Below are 17547 nucleotides of genomic sequence, written 5' to 3' on the forward strand. Positions count from 1 at the left end.
AGGACGAGATGGTTGGACAGTGTTTTCGAAGCTACGAACATGAGTTTGACCAAGCTGTGGGAGGCAGTGGAAGACAGGAGTGCCTGGCATGCTCTGGTCCATGGGCTCACGAAGAGTCGGATACAACTAAACAACAACATCATAGGGATCGATGGTTCTTCCCAAATGACAGTGACTCAAAGAACACAATAGCTGCTATTTAACTGAAGTTTACTCAGATCAGACTTACTGAAATGCATGGCCCTAAGTTACTCACCTCTGTTGATTTCAGAGGGTCTACTCTGAGTAAAGTTGAGTACCCACCTGCATGATATTCATGTGACTCATGAATCAGGATCAGTGGTTCCCACCGTGGGCAGTGCCCCTCCTCTGTGGGGGGGGATTACCTGGGGAGGGTATTAAGAGGCAAGGGGGCACCAGGGGGAGCTGTAAACAACTATGACTCTGAAAAGTGGATATTGCTGGATCAAGTCCATCATTTTTGTTGAATTAAACTAAATAGTTTTAACTGGATTTTGAATAAATGTGTAATCAGTGGTCACTGTTTTGAATTTTATTGTGTTTTTTATCTTCCTTGGTGGGTCAAACTGCTATTTTGAATGATGCTTTTTAGGGAGTGGGGTAGGGGGCACTGGGCAGATCTGAAAAGATTTGGGAACCACCGGTCTGGATGATTTGGGGAGGGCAGGGGGAACCACTGAAAACAGAATTTGTGGTAGCATCTATGCTGTGTGTGTGTGTGTGTGTGTGTGTGTGTGTGTAAATAAATTTTTGGTTTTACAATTTAAAATACTCATTTAAACATCCTTAAAATATCAATGATTTCCCTCCTTCTCTTCCCATAGTTCATTTTACATATCATAAAAATCCCTGCATATTTTACAAAAACTAAACCATGCAGTATTCCATTATTACATCCATCAAAACTTATTTGCACTGTTGAATTTATTTTAATGCTGCCCACGTTTGCCACGTGTACACAATTTCCCCCATGTATTCAATAAACGTTTCCCAATCTTCTCTAAACGTATGTTCTTCTTGTTCTCTTATTCTGTATGTTAAATCTGCAAGCTGCGCATATTCCGTCAGCTTAAGTTGCCATTCTTCTTTGGTTGGGACCTCGCTCGTTTTCCATTTTGGGGCTAACAAAACACAAGCTGCAGTAGTGGCATACATAAATAACCTTTTTTGTTGGTGTTGATCTTCAACTTGTTGTCACACTTCCTTTTTGTCTCAATTTACCACCTGCAAGGTGGGACGCGGGTGGCGCTGTGGGTTAAACCACAGAGCCTAGGACTTGCCGATCAGAAGGTCAGCAGTTCAAATCCCCATGATGGGGTGAGCTCCCATTGCTCAGTCCCTGCTCCTGCCAACCTAGCAGTTCGAAAGCATGTCAAAGTGCAAGTAGATAAATAGGTACCGCTCCGGCGGGAAGGTAAACAGCATTTCCGTGCACTGCTCTGGTTCGCCAGAAGCGGCTTATTCATGCTGGCCACATGACCCGGAAGCTGTACGCCGGCTCCCTCGGCCTATAGAGCAAGATGAGCGCCGCAACCCCAGAGTCATCCACGACTGGACCTACCTAATGGTCAGGGGTCCCTTTACCTTTACCTTTTACCACCTGCAAACTGATGTGTGTCTCCACTGTTGCAGGGATCTGAAGCTGGACAACGTGTTGCTCGATCACGAGGGCCATTGCAAGCTGGCTGACTTTGGGATGTGTAAAGAAGGAATCCGCGACGGGGTCACCACGGCGACCTTCTGTGGAACACCTGACTACATCGCCCCAGAGGTACAGGAAAGATGTCGCCAGGGCAAGAACTTTGCTTTTTCAAACCCTGCATTTCCCCACCAGGCTCGGCTCGGCAGTGCAGAAACCGAGCTAGGCCAGGTTATGTTGCAGAATAAATCATTCCAAATTAGAAATATTTGCACAGTATTTGCGAGGCGTTTGGATATATGCTTGCACAGGGTTTACATATGTAGTTGCCTCAAAGCCACGAGACTCTTCTGCATGCAGCATGGGTGTTGTTCTGCCAACAGGGCAACGGTTCTGTGCATGCACCCAGAAGCTCAAACAGAAGCTCATGCCGATAAAGCAGTGTGCATGAATAATGAACATCTGCAAATGGGAGTGCATGAGCTGATGTGGAAAAAAAACCCTACACAATGGTTGTGCCTCAGCGAGGGCCAATATGTTCCCTATCGGTACAGTTGTACCTTGTGTTAAGTTGTGGGTGAACATATCAGACGACACAGCGATTCTTCAAACAGCTCTTGTTTATTCACAGGCCAGAACGAACTGAACTGAAGGGTTCAGCCAGCCTGCTTATATAGAGCTCCAGTACAACGTAACTGTAACAATTTTCTAAAACTATCCAATCACTGAACGTCACTTTCGATCCCTTATTTGCATAACTATCTACAGTATCCCCCTGCTGGCCCAGGGAGAGAACCTCAGTACATAACACCTTGGATCTCAAACGCCTTGGCTCCCAAACAAATCGGCTCCTGAACGATGGAAACCCAGAAGCGAGTGTTCTGGTTTTCGAACAATTTTCAGAAGCCAAACGTCTGGCGTGGCTTCCGATTGGCTGTAAGATGCTCCTGCAGCCAATCAGAAGCTGCACCTTGGTTTTAGAATGGTTTCGGGAGTCGAATGGACTCCCGGAACGCATTCTGTTCAAGAACCAAGGTACGACTGTATCTGTGTGAATTTGTATCAAATGCATCCTGTACCCCATTTTGCCTCTAGATCAAGTCTATAGTATTCTCATTGAACATTTCAGGGTTTTCTTTATGTCCCATCCATGGGCCAGTTCACATGTTAAACTTGCTCTTTCATCGTACACGCATGCATCTGTACGATTTCTGAGCACTTGCTGATTTGCAGCCAATTGTGAGATGGGTGATAGGAAGGTTCTTTCTGTGATCCAAGTACCGTATTTTTCGCACCATAGGGTGCACCGGACCATAGGGCGCACTTAGTTTTTAGACGGGGAAATAAAAAAAAAAATCTCCCCCCCCCCCCAGCCCCAAAGAGCAGCGTACAGCGTACAAAGAGCAGCACAACCTCTCCCTGCCAGAGGGGTTGCGCGCGGCTATGGCACAAGCCAAGGCAGCGAGCAGGATGGATTCCGCTCGCTGCTTTGGCTTCCTCTTTTGGCCCGCGCAACCCCTCCTGCCGGGAGAGGCTGCGTGGAGCTAAAGAAGCCATAGCCCCGTGCAGCCTCTCCCTGCCGGAGGGGTTGCGCGCAGCTATGTCACAAGCCTGCATTCGCTCCATAGGACACATACACATTTCCCCTCCATTTTTGGAGGGGAAAAACTGCGTCCAATAGAGCGAAAAATACGGTAGTTTCTGAACGGCTTTATTTCTGAATAAGTAACTTCACTGTGAAGAACCCACACTCTGAAGAAGTGTGCACGCCCACCAAAGCTCATACCAATAACAAACTTAGTTGGTCTCTAAGGTGCTACTGGAAGGAATTTTTTTTATTTTGTTTCACAGAATACAAAACTGACTTATGTCCAACAACCAAATTTTACAGCTTTCAGCTTTTCAGCTAGCATTCCTTGAATGTGTTTAGAATTCTTACGTGTGTCTGTTGACTAACTCCCAACAATACCATACCAGACGTTTTCCTTAAATTCGAGGAGCCATACTTCAGTCAATCAAAATTACTCGACGGCACGTCGGGGGAACCAAACTAAGCAAGTCCTTCAAGGATCCTAGTTTTCTTCCATCACTTCTTGTCATAAGTCGTTGCTTGATGCTGCACTCATCCCATGGTGACCAGGCAAATGTGAACCAGGACTTGATTGCTTGACATTTGTGCGGGTTGGAGAATGCTGTACTCGAAATTCCATCACACTGCAAAGGATTTTGATCATGCGACATGTGTTAATTAGCTGGCCAATGCCAGAATGTCTGTGCTGTCTATGACTGTCCTTGCAAATTAGTCCCTTCAGGCATTAATACAATCATCTCAGCAATTATTGCCCATTTGCTACTGTAAGAGGTTAAAGGTGTGCCTGTTTAACATATATTTAATCTACCAATGCAACTTGTTTTATCTGCTTGCCATTCATTTCCCACCTGCCAGCCAAGATTTCACTTCCTGCATCTGAAGAAGTGAGTCTATGAAAGCTTATTCCATAGTTCAGTTGGTAGAACCATGGGACTCTTAATCTCAGGGTTGTGGATTTGAGTCCCACATTGAGCACTGCAGGGAGTTGGACTAGATGATCCTTGTGTTCCCTTCCAACAATTCTATGACCCTAATACATTTATTAGGTTCTGCTTGACTCCTTGTGATTGCTTGTGGCAGCTAGACTGGTGACTGGGAGTGGCCGCCGGAACCACATCACACCGGTCTTGAGAGATCTGCATTGGCTCCCAGTACGTTTCCGAGCACAATTCAAAGTGTTGGTGCTGACCTTGAAAGCCCTAAACGGCCTCAGTCCAGTATACCTGAAGGAGCGTCTCCACCCCCATTGTTCAGCCCGGACGCTGAGGTCCAGCGCCGAGGGCCTTCTGGCGGTTCCCTCGCTGTGAGAAGCCAAGTTACAGGGAACCAGGCAGAGGGCCTTCTCAGTAGTGGCGCCCACCCTGTGGAACGCCCTCCCACCAGATGTCAAGGAAATAAGCAGCTATCTTATTTTAAAAAGACATCTGAAGGCAGCCCTGTTTAGGGAAGTTTTTTAATATAATGCTGTATTGTTTTTAACACTCGATTGGGAGCTGCCCAGAGTTGCTGGGGAAACTCAGCCAGATAGGCGGGGATTAAAATAATAATAATAATAATAATACAGTGGTGCCCCGCAAGATGAATGCCTCACAAGACGGAAAACCCGCTAGACAAAAGGGTTTTCCGTTTTGGAGGCGCTTCGCAAAACGAATTTCCTATGGGCTTGCTTCGCAAGACGAAAATGTCTTGCGAGTTCCTGCGGGTTTTTTTCCCTCCCCCCCTTTTTCTAAGCCGCTAAGCCGCTTTCAGCTGATCCGCTAAGCCGCTTATCAGCTGATCCGCTAAGCTGCTAAGCCACTTATCAGCTGATCCGCTAAGCCCCTAAGCCGCTAATAGCGCTAAGCCGCTAAGCCGCTAATGGGTTTGCTTTGCAAGACGAAAAAACCGCAAGACGAAGAGATTCGCGCAACGGATTCTTTTCGTCTTGCGAGGCACCACTGTAATAATAATAATAATAATAATAATAATAATAAGCTGCAAAAGCCTAACATGGCTGCTCTTCTGGAAACAATTATGAAATCTCACTGGGCTTTGATCTGTGATCTTTCACATACACATGCCATCGCTCGGTGTTGCAGTCCTCAACAGGCAGGGAATAAGAATGACTGGATAGCATTGTTGATTTTGATTCCTGCTCATCTCACGGCAGATTTTACAAGAGATGCTGTATGGTCCCGACGTCGACTGGTGGGCAATGGGAGTGCTTCTCTACGAGATGCTCTGTGGCCACGCTCCCTTCGAAGCTGAAAACGAAGATGACCTCTTTGAGGCCATCCTTAAGGATGAAATCTCCTACCCGTCTTGGCTCCCAGAAGATGCTGTTTCAATTCTGAAGGCCGTACGTATACACTTGTCTTGTTTGCACAACTTCCCTCTGACTTACATCTTTTGCTAAACAGTAAGGGACGCGGGTGGCGCTGTGGGTTAAACCACAGAGCCTAGGACTTGCCGATCAGAAGGTCGGCAGTTTGAATCCCCGCGACGGGGTGAGCTCCCGTTACTCGGTCCCAGCTCCTGCCCACCTAGCAGTTCGAAAGCACATCAAAGTGCAAGTAGATAAATAGGTACCGCTCCAGCGGGAAGGTAAATGGTGTTTCTGTGTGCTGCTCTAGTTCTCCAGAAGCAGCTTAGTCATTCTGGCCACATGACCAGGAAGCTGTACGCCGGCTCCCTTGGCCAATAAAGCGAGATGAGCGCCAAAACCCCAGAGTCGGTCACGACTGGACCTAATGGTCAGGGGTCCCTTTACCTTTAAGAGTCGGTAGGAATTTTAAAATATCCCCGTTCACCCAGGTATTTGCAGAGGAGGGCAACCAAGACGATAAAGGGTCTGGAAACCAAGCCTGATGAGGAATGGTTGAGGGAGCCGGTTGAGGTTTTGCTTGAAGAGAAGACTGAGAGATGATGGAACAGCCATCTTCAAATATCTGAAGGGCTGTCACATGGAAGATGGAGCAAGCTGGTTTTCTGCTGCTCCAGATGGTAGGATCCGAACCAATGGATTCAAATGACAGAAAAGCAGATTCCAACTAAACATTAGGGAGAACTTTCCAATGGTAAGAGCTGTTCAGCAGCAGAACAGACTCCCTCAAAGGTGGTGGGCTCTCCTTCCTTGGAGGTTTTTAAGCAGAGGTTGGATGGGCATCTGTCAGGGATGCGTTAGCTGAGATTCCTGTCTTGCAGGGGGTTAGACCAGATGACTCTCAGGGTCCCTTCCAACTCCACAATTTTCTATGATTCTGTGATTCTGTTAAAAATACTATTCCTGGCAACCTTGGAAATACCAGCCGTGGGGGATATATGGCTGTTTTAAAATGTTCTCAGCTGTTGTCATTGTTTCGATTCTTTAAAATTGGATTGTTTTGCTCCTTGGGTAGTTCATCTGGGCGAATGGGCCATGGTCCCTTCAGTCTCAGTCTGTCCCCAGCCAACCCCACCTTCCTTGTTTACAACTGGTCAGTATGTGGCTCTCTGCCTGTCACTGCCTGTGTCTCCATCTTCCCTGCCTTTTGCCCTGTCGGTCCCAGTGGGAACAAGCCACTACTGGGCAATAAATGTTGAGTTCACAAGTATTGTCTCTCACAGCTACCCAAAAGGGGAGTGGGGCCAGGGAGGCAGGAGGAGAAGCATAGAATTGGAAGGGACCAAGAGGATCACCTAGTCTAAGGTTACCAGATTTTTTTCAAAGAATCCTTGAAAAGAGAAGAAAAAAAAAATCGGGATTTTTTTAAAAAAATAAAAATAAAGAAGTAATATCTTCTCTTCTGTGGTCTCCTCTGTCACACGGCCCTCCTCTGGGCCCTGGCTGCTCTCTTGGAGCGCTACCCTGCCGTGGAGTAAGCTCGGGTTGGGCCTGGGCTCAGCCATGTGTCCTTGCCCTCCCAGTGCTCTCCTACCTCTCCTCCTCAGCGGTGGTGATGGCAACGGCGTGGCAAGGTCAGAGCTCCCCTCTTTTTTCTCCTTCCTCTTTTTCTCTCTTCCTTCTCCTTCTCTCCTCCTTCTCCCTGCATCGGCTCCAGGGTTTTTACTGGCCCCGGAGCGCCGCTGGGCAGTCGGCCGGGTGGCTGGGCACTCTCACTTCTGGCTCGATTTGGGTCATGGGGGGGTCAGCGGTTTCCCCCAGTTGATGTGCCGGTGTCCCCGGTTCCCCCTTGGCAGCGGCAGTGGCAGTGGGAGTCTCAGCAGCCCGGAGCCAGCCTGGTAGCGCAGTTCGCTCTGGCTGGCTTCAGGAGCAGCTCGCTGCCGTGGCGCCTGCCATTTTGCCTCGCTGGAAGTCCCCATATGATGTGTCTTGTGCTGTTGAACCAATCACGCAACATTCATTCCCTACTAATAAATCTACAACACTCAAAATATAAATCCAGAGACATTAAATGAAATCCGGGGACATTCCGGGGATGGATTTTGTCCGGGGACAGATTTGTAAATCCAGGGACTGTCCCCGGGAAACGGGGACGTCTGGTAACCATAACCTAGTTCAACCCCCAGGAATGCAGGAATCTTTTGCCCAACATGGGACTCACAATCCTGAGATTAAGAGTCTTATGCTCCACCGACTGAGATATTCCAAAAGACAAGACTGCAGTTCCAAGTTTGCTGTGCCTTGGAAGGCAACCTCCTTCCCTTGGGCAGCAGAGCTGCTTCCTCTGAGGAGCCATCTGATTTTCTCCAGATTCCTCTTTGTGTGGAAGTCTTAGAAGGTCACTTCTCTTCCTGGAATGTTCCTGAGAACATTCTTTAGCAGGAAAGCGGCAGTGACCTATAATGCACAAGGGGGAAAACTGAGCAAGGTTCCCAAAATCCCTCCCTCGCTCCGGCTTCAGTTATTTGTTTCTGACGAACAATTTATTGTCAGCTTTCCAAGGCAAATAACATTTCCAAACAATAGAATAATCACTGGCCACTGTAAAAACAGGATGCTGGGCTAGATCGGTGATAGGCCTGAGCCAACAGGTTTCTTCTTATGTTCTTATAAAAGAATCTGAACACCGATAGCCTACAAATCAATATGGCTAACTTGGGGTTGCCATATTTCAAAATGTAAAAACCAGGACACCCTGAAAGTTCTTAAGCTTTTTTTAATGAAGACCCCAAAATTGTTTTGGAGCTTTTTAAGGCATTTTCGGCACAATTTAACCCCCACTGCCAATTTTTCGGGACATTTGCCTGATTTCTGAAACATAATCCAGGACACCAATTTTGGAGGCAAATTCCAGGACATGTCTTGTAAAATCAGGACATATGGCAGCCCTAGGCTAACTTAACCCAACAACACTCTCCTCCCATCACACACAAATAAATCTTACTAAAGACAACCAACCATGCTCTGGGCTCCCCAACCAAGGAAATATAACAAACGAATAGAAAGAGAAGCCACCCAAGTGATGCTGACATAACCCCCCCCCCCAACACACACACTAAGTAAATAATGTAAGTTTTATCACCCCACCCCCTACCCCTTCTCTCCCCTTTTTCCTCCTTCTTCCCCAACAATATTCTGTTCACAACACTAATGTTTCATATAAAATGTAACTGATCTGTAGAAAGGACTCTACAACCTGAAAAAGAGACAATGCATGTACAGTGGTACCTCGGGATGCGAACGGGATCTGTTCCAGAGCCCTGTTCGCATCCTGAGTGGAACGTAAGACGCGACAGTGCATCTGTGCATGCGCGGGTTGAGTTTTGGTGCTTCTGTGCATGTGTGTGACGTCATTTTGAGTGTCTGCGCATGCACGAGCAGCGAAACCTGGAAGTAATGCGCTCCGTTACTTCCGGGTTGCTGCGGAGCGCAACTCGAAAGCGCTCAACCTGAAGCACATTCAACCCGAGGAATGACTGTACAGTACTCTTGTAAACAAAGAAAAGCTTTCATATTTTTTTTCTTTCTAAAAGAATCTGAAGCAGCATATGTCCACATTTTAAATGTCTTTATTTTTTAAAACAGAGGCACTGGAGGATACTTTCAGGCAAATCCAAAGGCTCTTTCCTGATTAATCAATTAACTGATTAAACTTCGGAATTGGTTCCCATGAAGCATCACAAAACAATTTCACTATACAATTTTTTAAAAATGCAAAACTATTTAAAAAGCTGAATGTATGAAAACCAATTGTAACTCAGCCAGATGGGCGGCGGCGGGGGGTATAAATAATGAAATAATATAGAAACCAATTGAAATCCAACACAGGTGACTGACTGGAATAAAAGAAATCTCCCCTTAGAGGGCTTGTTGAAAGCGGAAGGTCTTCAACAGGCACCAAAAAAGCAAATAAAGGCAGTGCTTTTCTGATGTGCAACAGCAGGGAGTTCCAAAGAGTAGCCACTGTCACACTATTTTGATTTTCAACATTGTTTTGGGAATACCCAACACATTTGGGCTTGGGTTTTCCCTCCTTCCAAAAAATCGCCTTGGCTTTAAAACACTGTCCAAAAACAATCGCAAAACAACAACAAACCTCTAAGTTACGTGAAACATATTCAATAAACACACAAGACATAAGCGGCTGTACGTTTGAATAAATAAAGTATACTATTCATTGTATTAAATTGTAGATTTTAACAGAAGTAGCTCATAAAGTTCAACGAAGAAAATACGGTCATACCTCATGTTACGTTTGCTTCTTGCACGTTTTCAGGTTGCATCCCGCAGCAAAGTAACAGGAAAGGGTTACTTCCAGGTTTCGTCACTCGCGCATGCACAGACGCACAAAATGACGTTATGTGCATGTGCAGAAGCGGCAAATTGTGACCCGCGCATGGGCAGACGGGCAGACACGGGTTGTGTTCTTTTCAGGTTGTGAACGGGCTTCTGGAACGGATCCCGTTCACAACCAGAGGTACCACTGTAGAAGACCCAGTGGATCAGTTCATTCTCTAATCAGCTTATGCGTAAAGTCCATGTATGTGTAAGTGTCTATTCCACCTGTCTGTTCATAGAGTCCAACAATCCACACGAAAGGTTGTTACAGTTCCACAGAATCCTTTCACAGAGTCTAAGACAAGATTAAAACGCAAATCATTGGACACAAAATACTTTATAATCCATTCTGATTTGCTTTCTGCATCCGGTTACATCTTGTGTGTTTACTGAATATTATTTAAAACACTGTCCAGCTTGCATTTTGCAATCGTTAGATACACACATGTGTTTCTGCAATTGCAAATTCCCACCAAAGGTGCATTCATGAGTCCACAGAATTTCCAGAGTTCGGCATTACATCTCTTCTGCAGTTTGCTTCGCTGTGTTGCTCCTCTGTTAAAAGAGCCGGGCTTCAGGCCCCTATATGTGTAAGAACAGTGGAAGGGACCTGCCTTTTACAGCCTCATCCTTAGGGACCGTTGCAACATTTAAAGGATGGCGTTCTTCTGTAGCACCCTGCTTGTGGTTAACGCTTAGCTGGAATGAAATATTCAACGCAGCAATAGAGAAATTAAAATAATAATTTATTTGTCGGACAAATAAATATGAGGCACAGTGGTATATGGTTACCAAGCTCTGGCCTGGCCTCCTGCCATTATGGCCAGCACTTATATTTCCTTAATCCAGCCCCCTTGCTCCTTCTGTGGCTGCCTCTATCCAATCAGCCTGGTTGAAATTCCTATTGGCTGTTTGCTGGAACCAATCACAAAAGATACACCCATTTCCTTTTTGCCTTTTATGGGAAACAAAAAGCTATATATTCTTCTATCTATAAATGACAAATAAGTAGTCATATATCTTACATTTGTCTCAACAAGGAACCTTAATTACCAGCTCACCTCTTGCCCTCCTTGCCCTATTGCCCTCCAAAACAGATGGATTAATAGTTTTAAATTTTTATCTTAAACATATGTCAAGGATCTTGAGTTCACATCAACATTGAAAGATCTCCTTCTTTTGGAGGTCTTTAAACAAAGGCCTGACAACCATATATGTGCTCTAATGATGTTTCCTGCTTGGCAGGGGGGCTGGGCTGATGGCCCCTGTGATCTCTTCCAACTATATGAAATAAGAATCTAGCATAAGGATTTAACATTTCTTAGTTTCTAATTCCTTTGCATAATTACATTTAAGCTAATATATTTAATACATAACATAAATAACCTTTTAAAAGGAAAAGAAATCTTAAAAGGATCTCAGTTTAAGAAAGAAACAACTTTAGAAAAAGACTTCCCAAAATACTCCCTCCCTTTCTGCCAGCCAGATGCTCTTGGCCTTTTAACCTTAGGAAAATATGGCTCAAGTTTAATGGGAGGCACATGGTTTTATTTTACTATTTACCAACTCTTAATTTATGTTTTTCTCTGCTTTTTTTATCTTCTGTAATATGTAGGGTCAGTGTAACCTTGGCTCTCAGCCTGTAATTCCCTTTTTACGACTTTGAGAATTGTTTTCTGCTATAAATCAGGGGGCCCCCTTGTCCAGGAGGATAAACATCTTGCCAAAGTACTTAGGCAGCTGGTCTTCTGCCTGGCATGAAACATTTTGAAAATCTTTAAGCTCATTTTAAAATACAGGCCCTGATCAAGCCTTAATAAAAATGCAGGCTATGATTAGATGCCTCACTTCCTGTGTATTCATTGCCCACCTGAGATTTGTCCTGTCTCATTCCGGCTCCCAGGACAGGAACAGATTCCCAGGGACAGCAGACTGTGCTTCCTGGTTGATCCAAATCAACTTCAGGGCAGGGTCATGTGAGACAAGGGATGGGTATGCACTGACCACAAGATTTGGTTTGGTCCTCAGTTCAGGGCTTTGTAAAAACAGCCTGATTCACTTCGTACTCATTTAGTGGCTGACCAGTTTGGTTTGGAGGTCCAAATCTCATTTGCCATCCCCACTTCACTATTGGGAATTCTAGATGGATATAATTTCTTTCCTTTTTGACACAAGTGGGTAGAATTTGCAGGCTGGACCCTCCAGAGTGGGTGAACCCTGTCAGATTGCAGGCAAGTAAATCTCAGGGCTTTTGTGTACTTAAAGGTACCCCTGCCCGTACGGGCCAGTCGTGTCCGACTCTAGGGTTGTGCGCCCATCTCACTTAAGAGGCCGGGGGCCAGCGCTGTCCAAAGACACTTCCGGGTCACGTGGCCAGCGTGACAAAGCTGCTCTGGCGAGCCGGCACCAGCGCAGCACATGGAAACGCCGTTTACCTTCCCGCTGTAAAGCGGTACCTATTTATTTACTTGCACTTAGGGGTGCTTTCGAACTGCTAGGTGGGCAGGAGCTGGGACCGAACGGTGGGAGCTCACCCCGCCGCGGGGATTTGAACCACCGACCATGCGACCGGCAAGCCCTAGGCGTTGAGGTTTTACCCACAGTGCCACCCGCGTCCCGTGTACTTTGTGTACTTAGGCACCTCTAAAATGTGACCTCTAAGTCTTTAAACTTTTTTTAACTGGGGGGAAATTGCATGAGGTTTTCAGGCAAGGGTGTCCCTTCTGAGGGTATAAGCCAAATTTAGCTGGGAGAAATTCACATTTAAACTTAGTAGGAATTACATCTCAGTAGGCCGGTGCAGAATTGGGCTGTTAACCATCTGCTTAGCTTATTTAAGCTGTTCCTAAGTCGAGTGGTAAAACAGCAACCTTTCAAAACTAGTAAGGGGTATCAGCTTGGCAGAACAGAGTTCTCCATGCAGAGCAGATTTCGCTAAGGGGAAATCTGATTAGGTATTTCTCAACAGGAAAAGGTACCAGGAAGGAGATCAAATCAGTCTGTGGTTTACAGTGTCAAAAAGGAGAGTTCTCACTGAGTCACAAGGGACAAAGTTTACGCTCTGGGCTGCAGATGGGAATTTCTGGTGTGAGCTGTTGCTGCTGCAAAGTTCACGTCCTGAATTTTGGGGAGCTCTTTTGGATTTTAGAGAGCAAGGTGGTCTAGGCTGAGAGATGGCAACTTGTCTTCGGGCACCTGGTGCATTTCCCAGCAGAAATGGAACCCCAGGTCTGACTCCAGTTTATCTGTCTTCTTTTCCAACCACAAGCAAAGCGCATAATGAGCAGCAATTTTCCCTGTTTCTCTCCACCCACTTTCCTTACATAATAATCAGATGAAATTGCTTACAGGACCTTCAGCCTCCAGTCCTGGGGCAACATGGAAGGAAGCCTTAATTAGAGTAATTGCTCTGTTTAAATAACTATTCTCTCTTTGTTTAAAGGCCAATGGATGTTGGAGCGAACCTCTCTCCCCTTCTCCTGCCTTTCTCTTCCCTTCTGATCTAATTCATCCCTCATTCTTTCCGGCCATTCATTTAATGACTATCTCTCCCAGATATTTCTCCTTCTTCTTTATTTTACAAGGGCAATTAGATGGCAGATTCTGGCTCATCTTTCCTTTCCTAGCCGCTGCTTTTGTAACAAGGAATTTACAGCGCTTTGCTGAGGGCAGCAAGGGAAGCTAGCTTCCCACACACATACTTCTGCGAATTTTTTTACAAGGCACCATGAAACTTTCCACCAACGTCATTAAACCAGCATCAGACCCAGCATGCAAACCTACAGTATCCACAATTTTTATGGCAGTTTTGCAGAAGCTCAGGCTCGGGGGCAAAATGTGGCCCTCCACACCTCCCTATCTGGCCCTCGGGATCCTTCTCAGGCCACACCCCCTTCTCCCCAGGCCATACCACCTGGTTTGCATCCTCCTTCGCTGTTTTTGCCTAGCTGGAATGTGTCAATGAACTCTGGTAAGGTCTCTTGCTTGCCTGGGTGGAGGGCAGAGAGAAGCCTGTGTGGAAACTAGCTTTCTGTACAAAATTAACATTCATTGCTCTGCCAACTTTTGCATCTTGCCCTGCCCACAACTTGCACAGGAGTGGCCGTTGAGCCTAGAAGGAAAAGCAGGTCTCCAGCTGAAAAAGTCTCCCCACCCACTGGCTTAAAGTGATTACGAGCAGAGGGTTGGACTAGATGACCCTTGGTGTCCCTTCCCACTCTACACTCCTATGATTCTAATAACAGAAGTATTTAATTTGGTTCACAAACAGTATCTATTGGTCATCAATTGTCTTGGCAAACAGCAATGGTTTTTAATTCCTCCTGAACTCTAAATGTGAGGGGGGGAACAGGTGCACTTCATCAGGCAGGGCATTCCACAAATGGGGAGCCACCACCAAGAAGGCCCTGTCCCTCGTTGATGTCAGCAGGGCTCCCCCCAGCATCTCAAGATAAGCAAGGGCAAGACCCCTGTCAGAATTTCTGGAGACTCACTGCCAGTCAGAGCAGACAGTTCTGAGTTACATGGGCCAAGGATATGGCAGCTTCCCATGTCTCTAATTCCTCCTCTCTTCTTGTTTTTGCAGTTCATGACCAAGAACCCCAAAATGCGCCTCGGCAGCATTGCCCTGGGTGGAGAGAATGCTATCCTACTGCACCCATATTTTAAGGAATTGGATTGGGATCTGCTGAACCAGCGTCAGATAGAGCCGCCTTACCGTCCTCGAATTGTGAGTGTTTAGAATTTTCTCAAGTGTGCATGTACCTAGAAGTAGATACCATGCATTACATGAAAAAGTTCCCCGGATTCCACCCCTGGCAGATTGAACCTGGTACCTTCTGCATGCAAAGCGTAACCGCATTCACATCAATGACCTGGTTTGCTCATAACACCAAACCACAGTTTACTGAACTATAATAATAATAATAATATCATAATACATTTTTATTTATACCCCGCCCTTCCCGGTTCAAAAACCGGGCTCAGGGCGGCTAACAACAAATTCAAAACACTTAATTGTAAAAGCAGCATAAACTACAGTATAAAAACATGAATAACAATAAAATTCAAAATTCAGAAATCAATTCAGGGGAAATACGCATTAGGTAATCCCCTGGGCTAGCTGGCTGAATTGGTCCTACTTGGGCCAGTGAGGAGGCCAGGGGAGAATTAGCTGTGGGGTCTCAGAGCTGGTAATCTTCATAAAAGGGGAGGGTGAGGGACGGGAAGGGAAATAAAAGATCACGCTGAATTCAAATTAAAGGCCAGGCAGAATAGCTCTGTCTTACAGGCCTGACGGAAGGAGGTTAAATCCTGAAGTGCCCTAGTCTCATGGGACAGAGCATTCCACCAGGTCGGAGCCATCACTGAAAAGGCCCTGGTGGAGGATAGTCTGACTTCCTTAGGGCCCGGGACCTCTAAACTATGGTTATTCATGGACCTTAAGGTCCTCTGTGGGGCAGACCAGGAGAGGCGGTCCCGTAAATACGAGGGCCGTAAGTTTAATAATTGTGTGTTATTAAACGGTGGCTCAAAGTTATTGGTGAACCCTGCTCGGTAATTTAACAATGCTTTATTTGCTGCCAGCAAACTACAATCTGAAACTAGCGTTTGTTTACAAAACTTGGGTGTTACGTGTGAATCCAGCACTCTCAGTTAACCATGGTTTGCTTGGTCATCCCATCCCATCACCAAGTGACAAAACAAACATTGGAGAAACAAGAATTGTTTGATAGCCTGTGGGACAACTTGTTAAGAAAACTATGGTTTAGCATTATGTGCAAACCAGGCTAGTATGTTGTTTTCCTGGGATAAGCCTTTAATGTAATATTTTGGACTAGATGGTTGTTGGTATTTTGGGTTGGGTACACACTATACATTTAAAACACACGCCAAAAATTTAGGAACTGTTGTTTACCTATCATAGAGCTAGTATTCTCAACACTTTAAAAAAACTACAGTTCCCATGATCCTTTGGGAGAGATGTGTTTCAAATGTGCTTTATATGTCTGGTGTGTATGCAGCCATTTCTGTAATTCACTTTTGGGGTGCTTTTAACAGAAAAGCTGAGTACAGCTAATTTCTGATATATAAGCCTAACAGATTGGACCCAAGCTTAAATTACTCACGCTTAGGTCCTATAGAAATCACTGTGTTAACTACCTTTTCACACTGATTTCTGTGTGGTGCAAGTACTTAGTGTGATGTAACAAACTTAGTTAGGATCCTGCCCAATTTTTAGAAAATGAAAATGCCAATTTTTCAAAATCCTCAAAATACTGAGAAACCAATGTGAATGTCACCCTTGTTAATAGGTGTGTGGGGGGGGGAGAGAACGAAAACCTAATATATTTGTTTTATATTTGCATATGACAGAAATCGAAAGAAGATGTGAGCAACTTCGATCCCGAATTTTTAAAAGAGGAGCCAATATTAACTCCCATTGAAGAAGGAATTCTTTCTATGATTAACCAAGACGAATTTAAAAACTTTTCTTACACAGACCCAGAACTAGAGTCTTCGCCACATTTGCGGGCGTCTACTAGCCTCTCCCCCTGACAATGAGGAACAGTGGCAATTTAGGCTTTCCTGAAAATTTGTCCAGCTGGGAGATCGAAACCTGACAGCCTAATATTCATGCCTCGCAGACAAGAGAAGCACTGTTAGTTTAATATCGGAGCAGAGGTTCTGTCCTGGAATTTTTGAAGCAGCAAGAACAAATATTTATAGCAGGGCAACGAATCCCCTTCGGTAAATGGATGGTGTGGATGTGGGAAGAAGAAATAATTTGACCTTGTTGACTCAGGACAGCTGGCTGGGAAATTTGACTTTGCAGTGCGTCTGGGGAGTCACCAGAAGGGTGAAATGAACTCCGAGCCAGGCCAAGTTTTTATACACCACTGATGTCCTGCAATTGCACCTTCCACAAAACAGGGGTAACAAAAAGAGGGGAGCCAATGGCTGGGTTGAGCTGCATCAAGAAAAATGTTGTGCATGGCATTACCTTGGTTAAATAATTTATATAGTATACTGTTCTTCCTCTGAGGAAGAACGTTGTAGATCCCTCCTGGGCAAAAAGGGGTCTCTGAAATGTTTCAGGCTTCCATCTGAAGAGATATTTCATTGTACAGATTGTCAAAAACATTTTTTTAAAAAATATCCTCCAGGCAAGGAAGTCTTCCATGGGATATAGGCCCAGATCCAGGCCCGGTTCTGATTTGTTGTATGCTAGTGGTAGCTCTAGTGGGACGCAGGTGGTGCTGTGGGTTAAAGCCTCAGCGCCTAGGACTTGCCGATCGAAATGTCGGCGGTTCGAATCCCTGCGGCGGGGTGCGCTCCCGCTGCTCGGTCCCAGCGCCTGCCAACCTAGCAGTTCGAAAGCACCTCCGGGTGCAAGTAGATAAATAGGGACCGCTTACCAGCGGGAAGGTAAACGGCGTTTCCGTGTGCTGCGCTGGCTCGCCAGATGCAGCTTTGTCACGCTGGCCACGTGACCCGGAAGTGTCTCCGGACAGCGCTGGCCCCTGGCCTCTTGAGTGAGATGGGCGCACAACCCCAGAGTCTGGCAAGACTGGCCCGTACGGGCAGGGGTACCTT

At 45.8% G+C, this 17547-nt stretch overlaps 1 protein-coding gene across 1 annotated transcript in view; it reads left to right on the top strand.

Moving 5' to 3' along the window:
- Positions 1–17188, top strand: part of PRKCH (protein kinase C eta) — a 112769-nt gene extending 95581 nt beyond the window's left edge. The window contains exons 11-14 of the mRNA XM_079994357.1: positions 1654–1792; positions 5401–5589; positions 14537–14680; positions 16327–17188. Of these exons, the coding sequence (XP_079850483.1) occupies positions 1654–1792; positions 5401–5589; positions 14537–14680; positions 16327–16509 (655 nt within the window). The 3' untranslated portion in view covers positions 16510–17188. The remainder of the gene's footprint in view (positions 1–1653; positions 1793–5400; positions 5590–14536; positions 14681–16326) is intronic.
- The last annotated feature ends 359 nt before the right edge of the window (positions 17189–17547 follow it).

This window comes from Podarcis cretensis, assembly GCF_951804945.1.
Source record: "Podarcis cretensis genome assembly, chromosome: 1".
In the NCBI taxonomy this organism is placed as follows: Eukaryota; Metazoa; Chordata; class Lepidosauria; order Squamata; family Lacertidae; genus Podarcis; species Podarcis cretensis.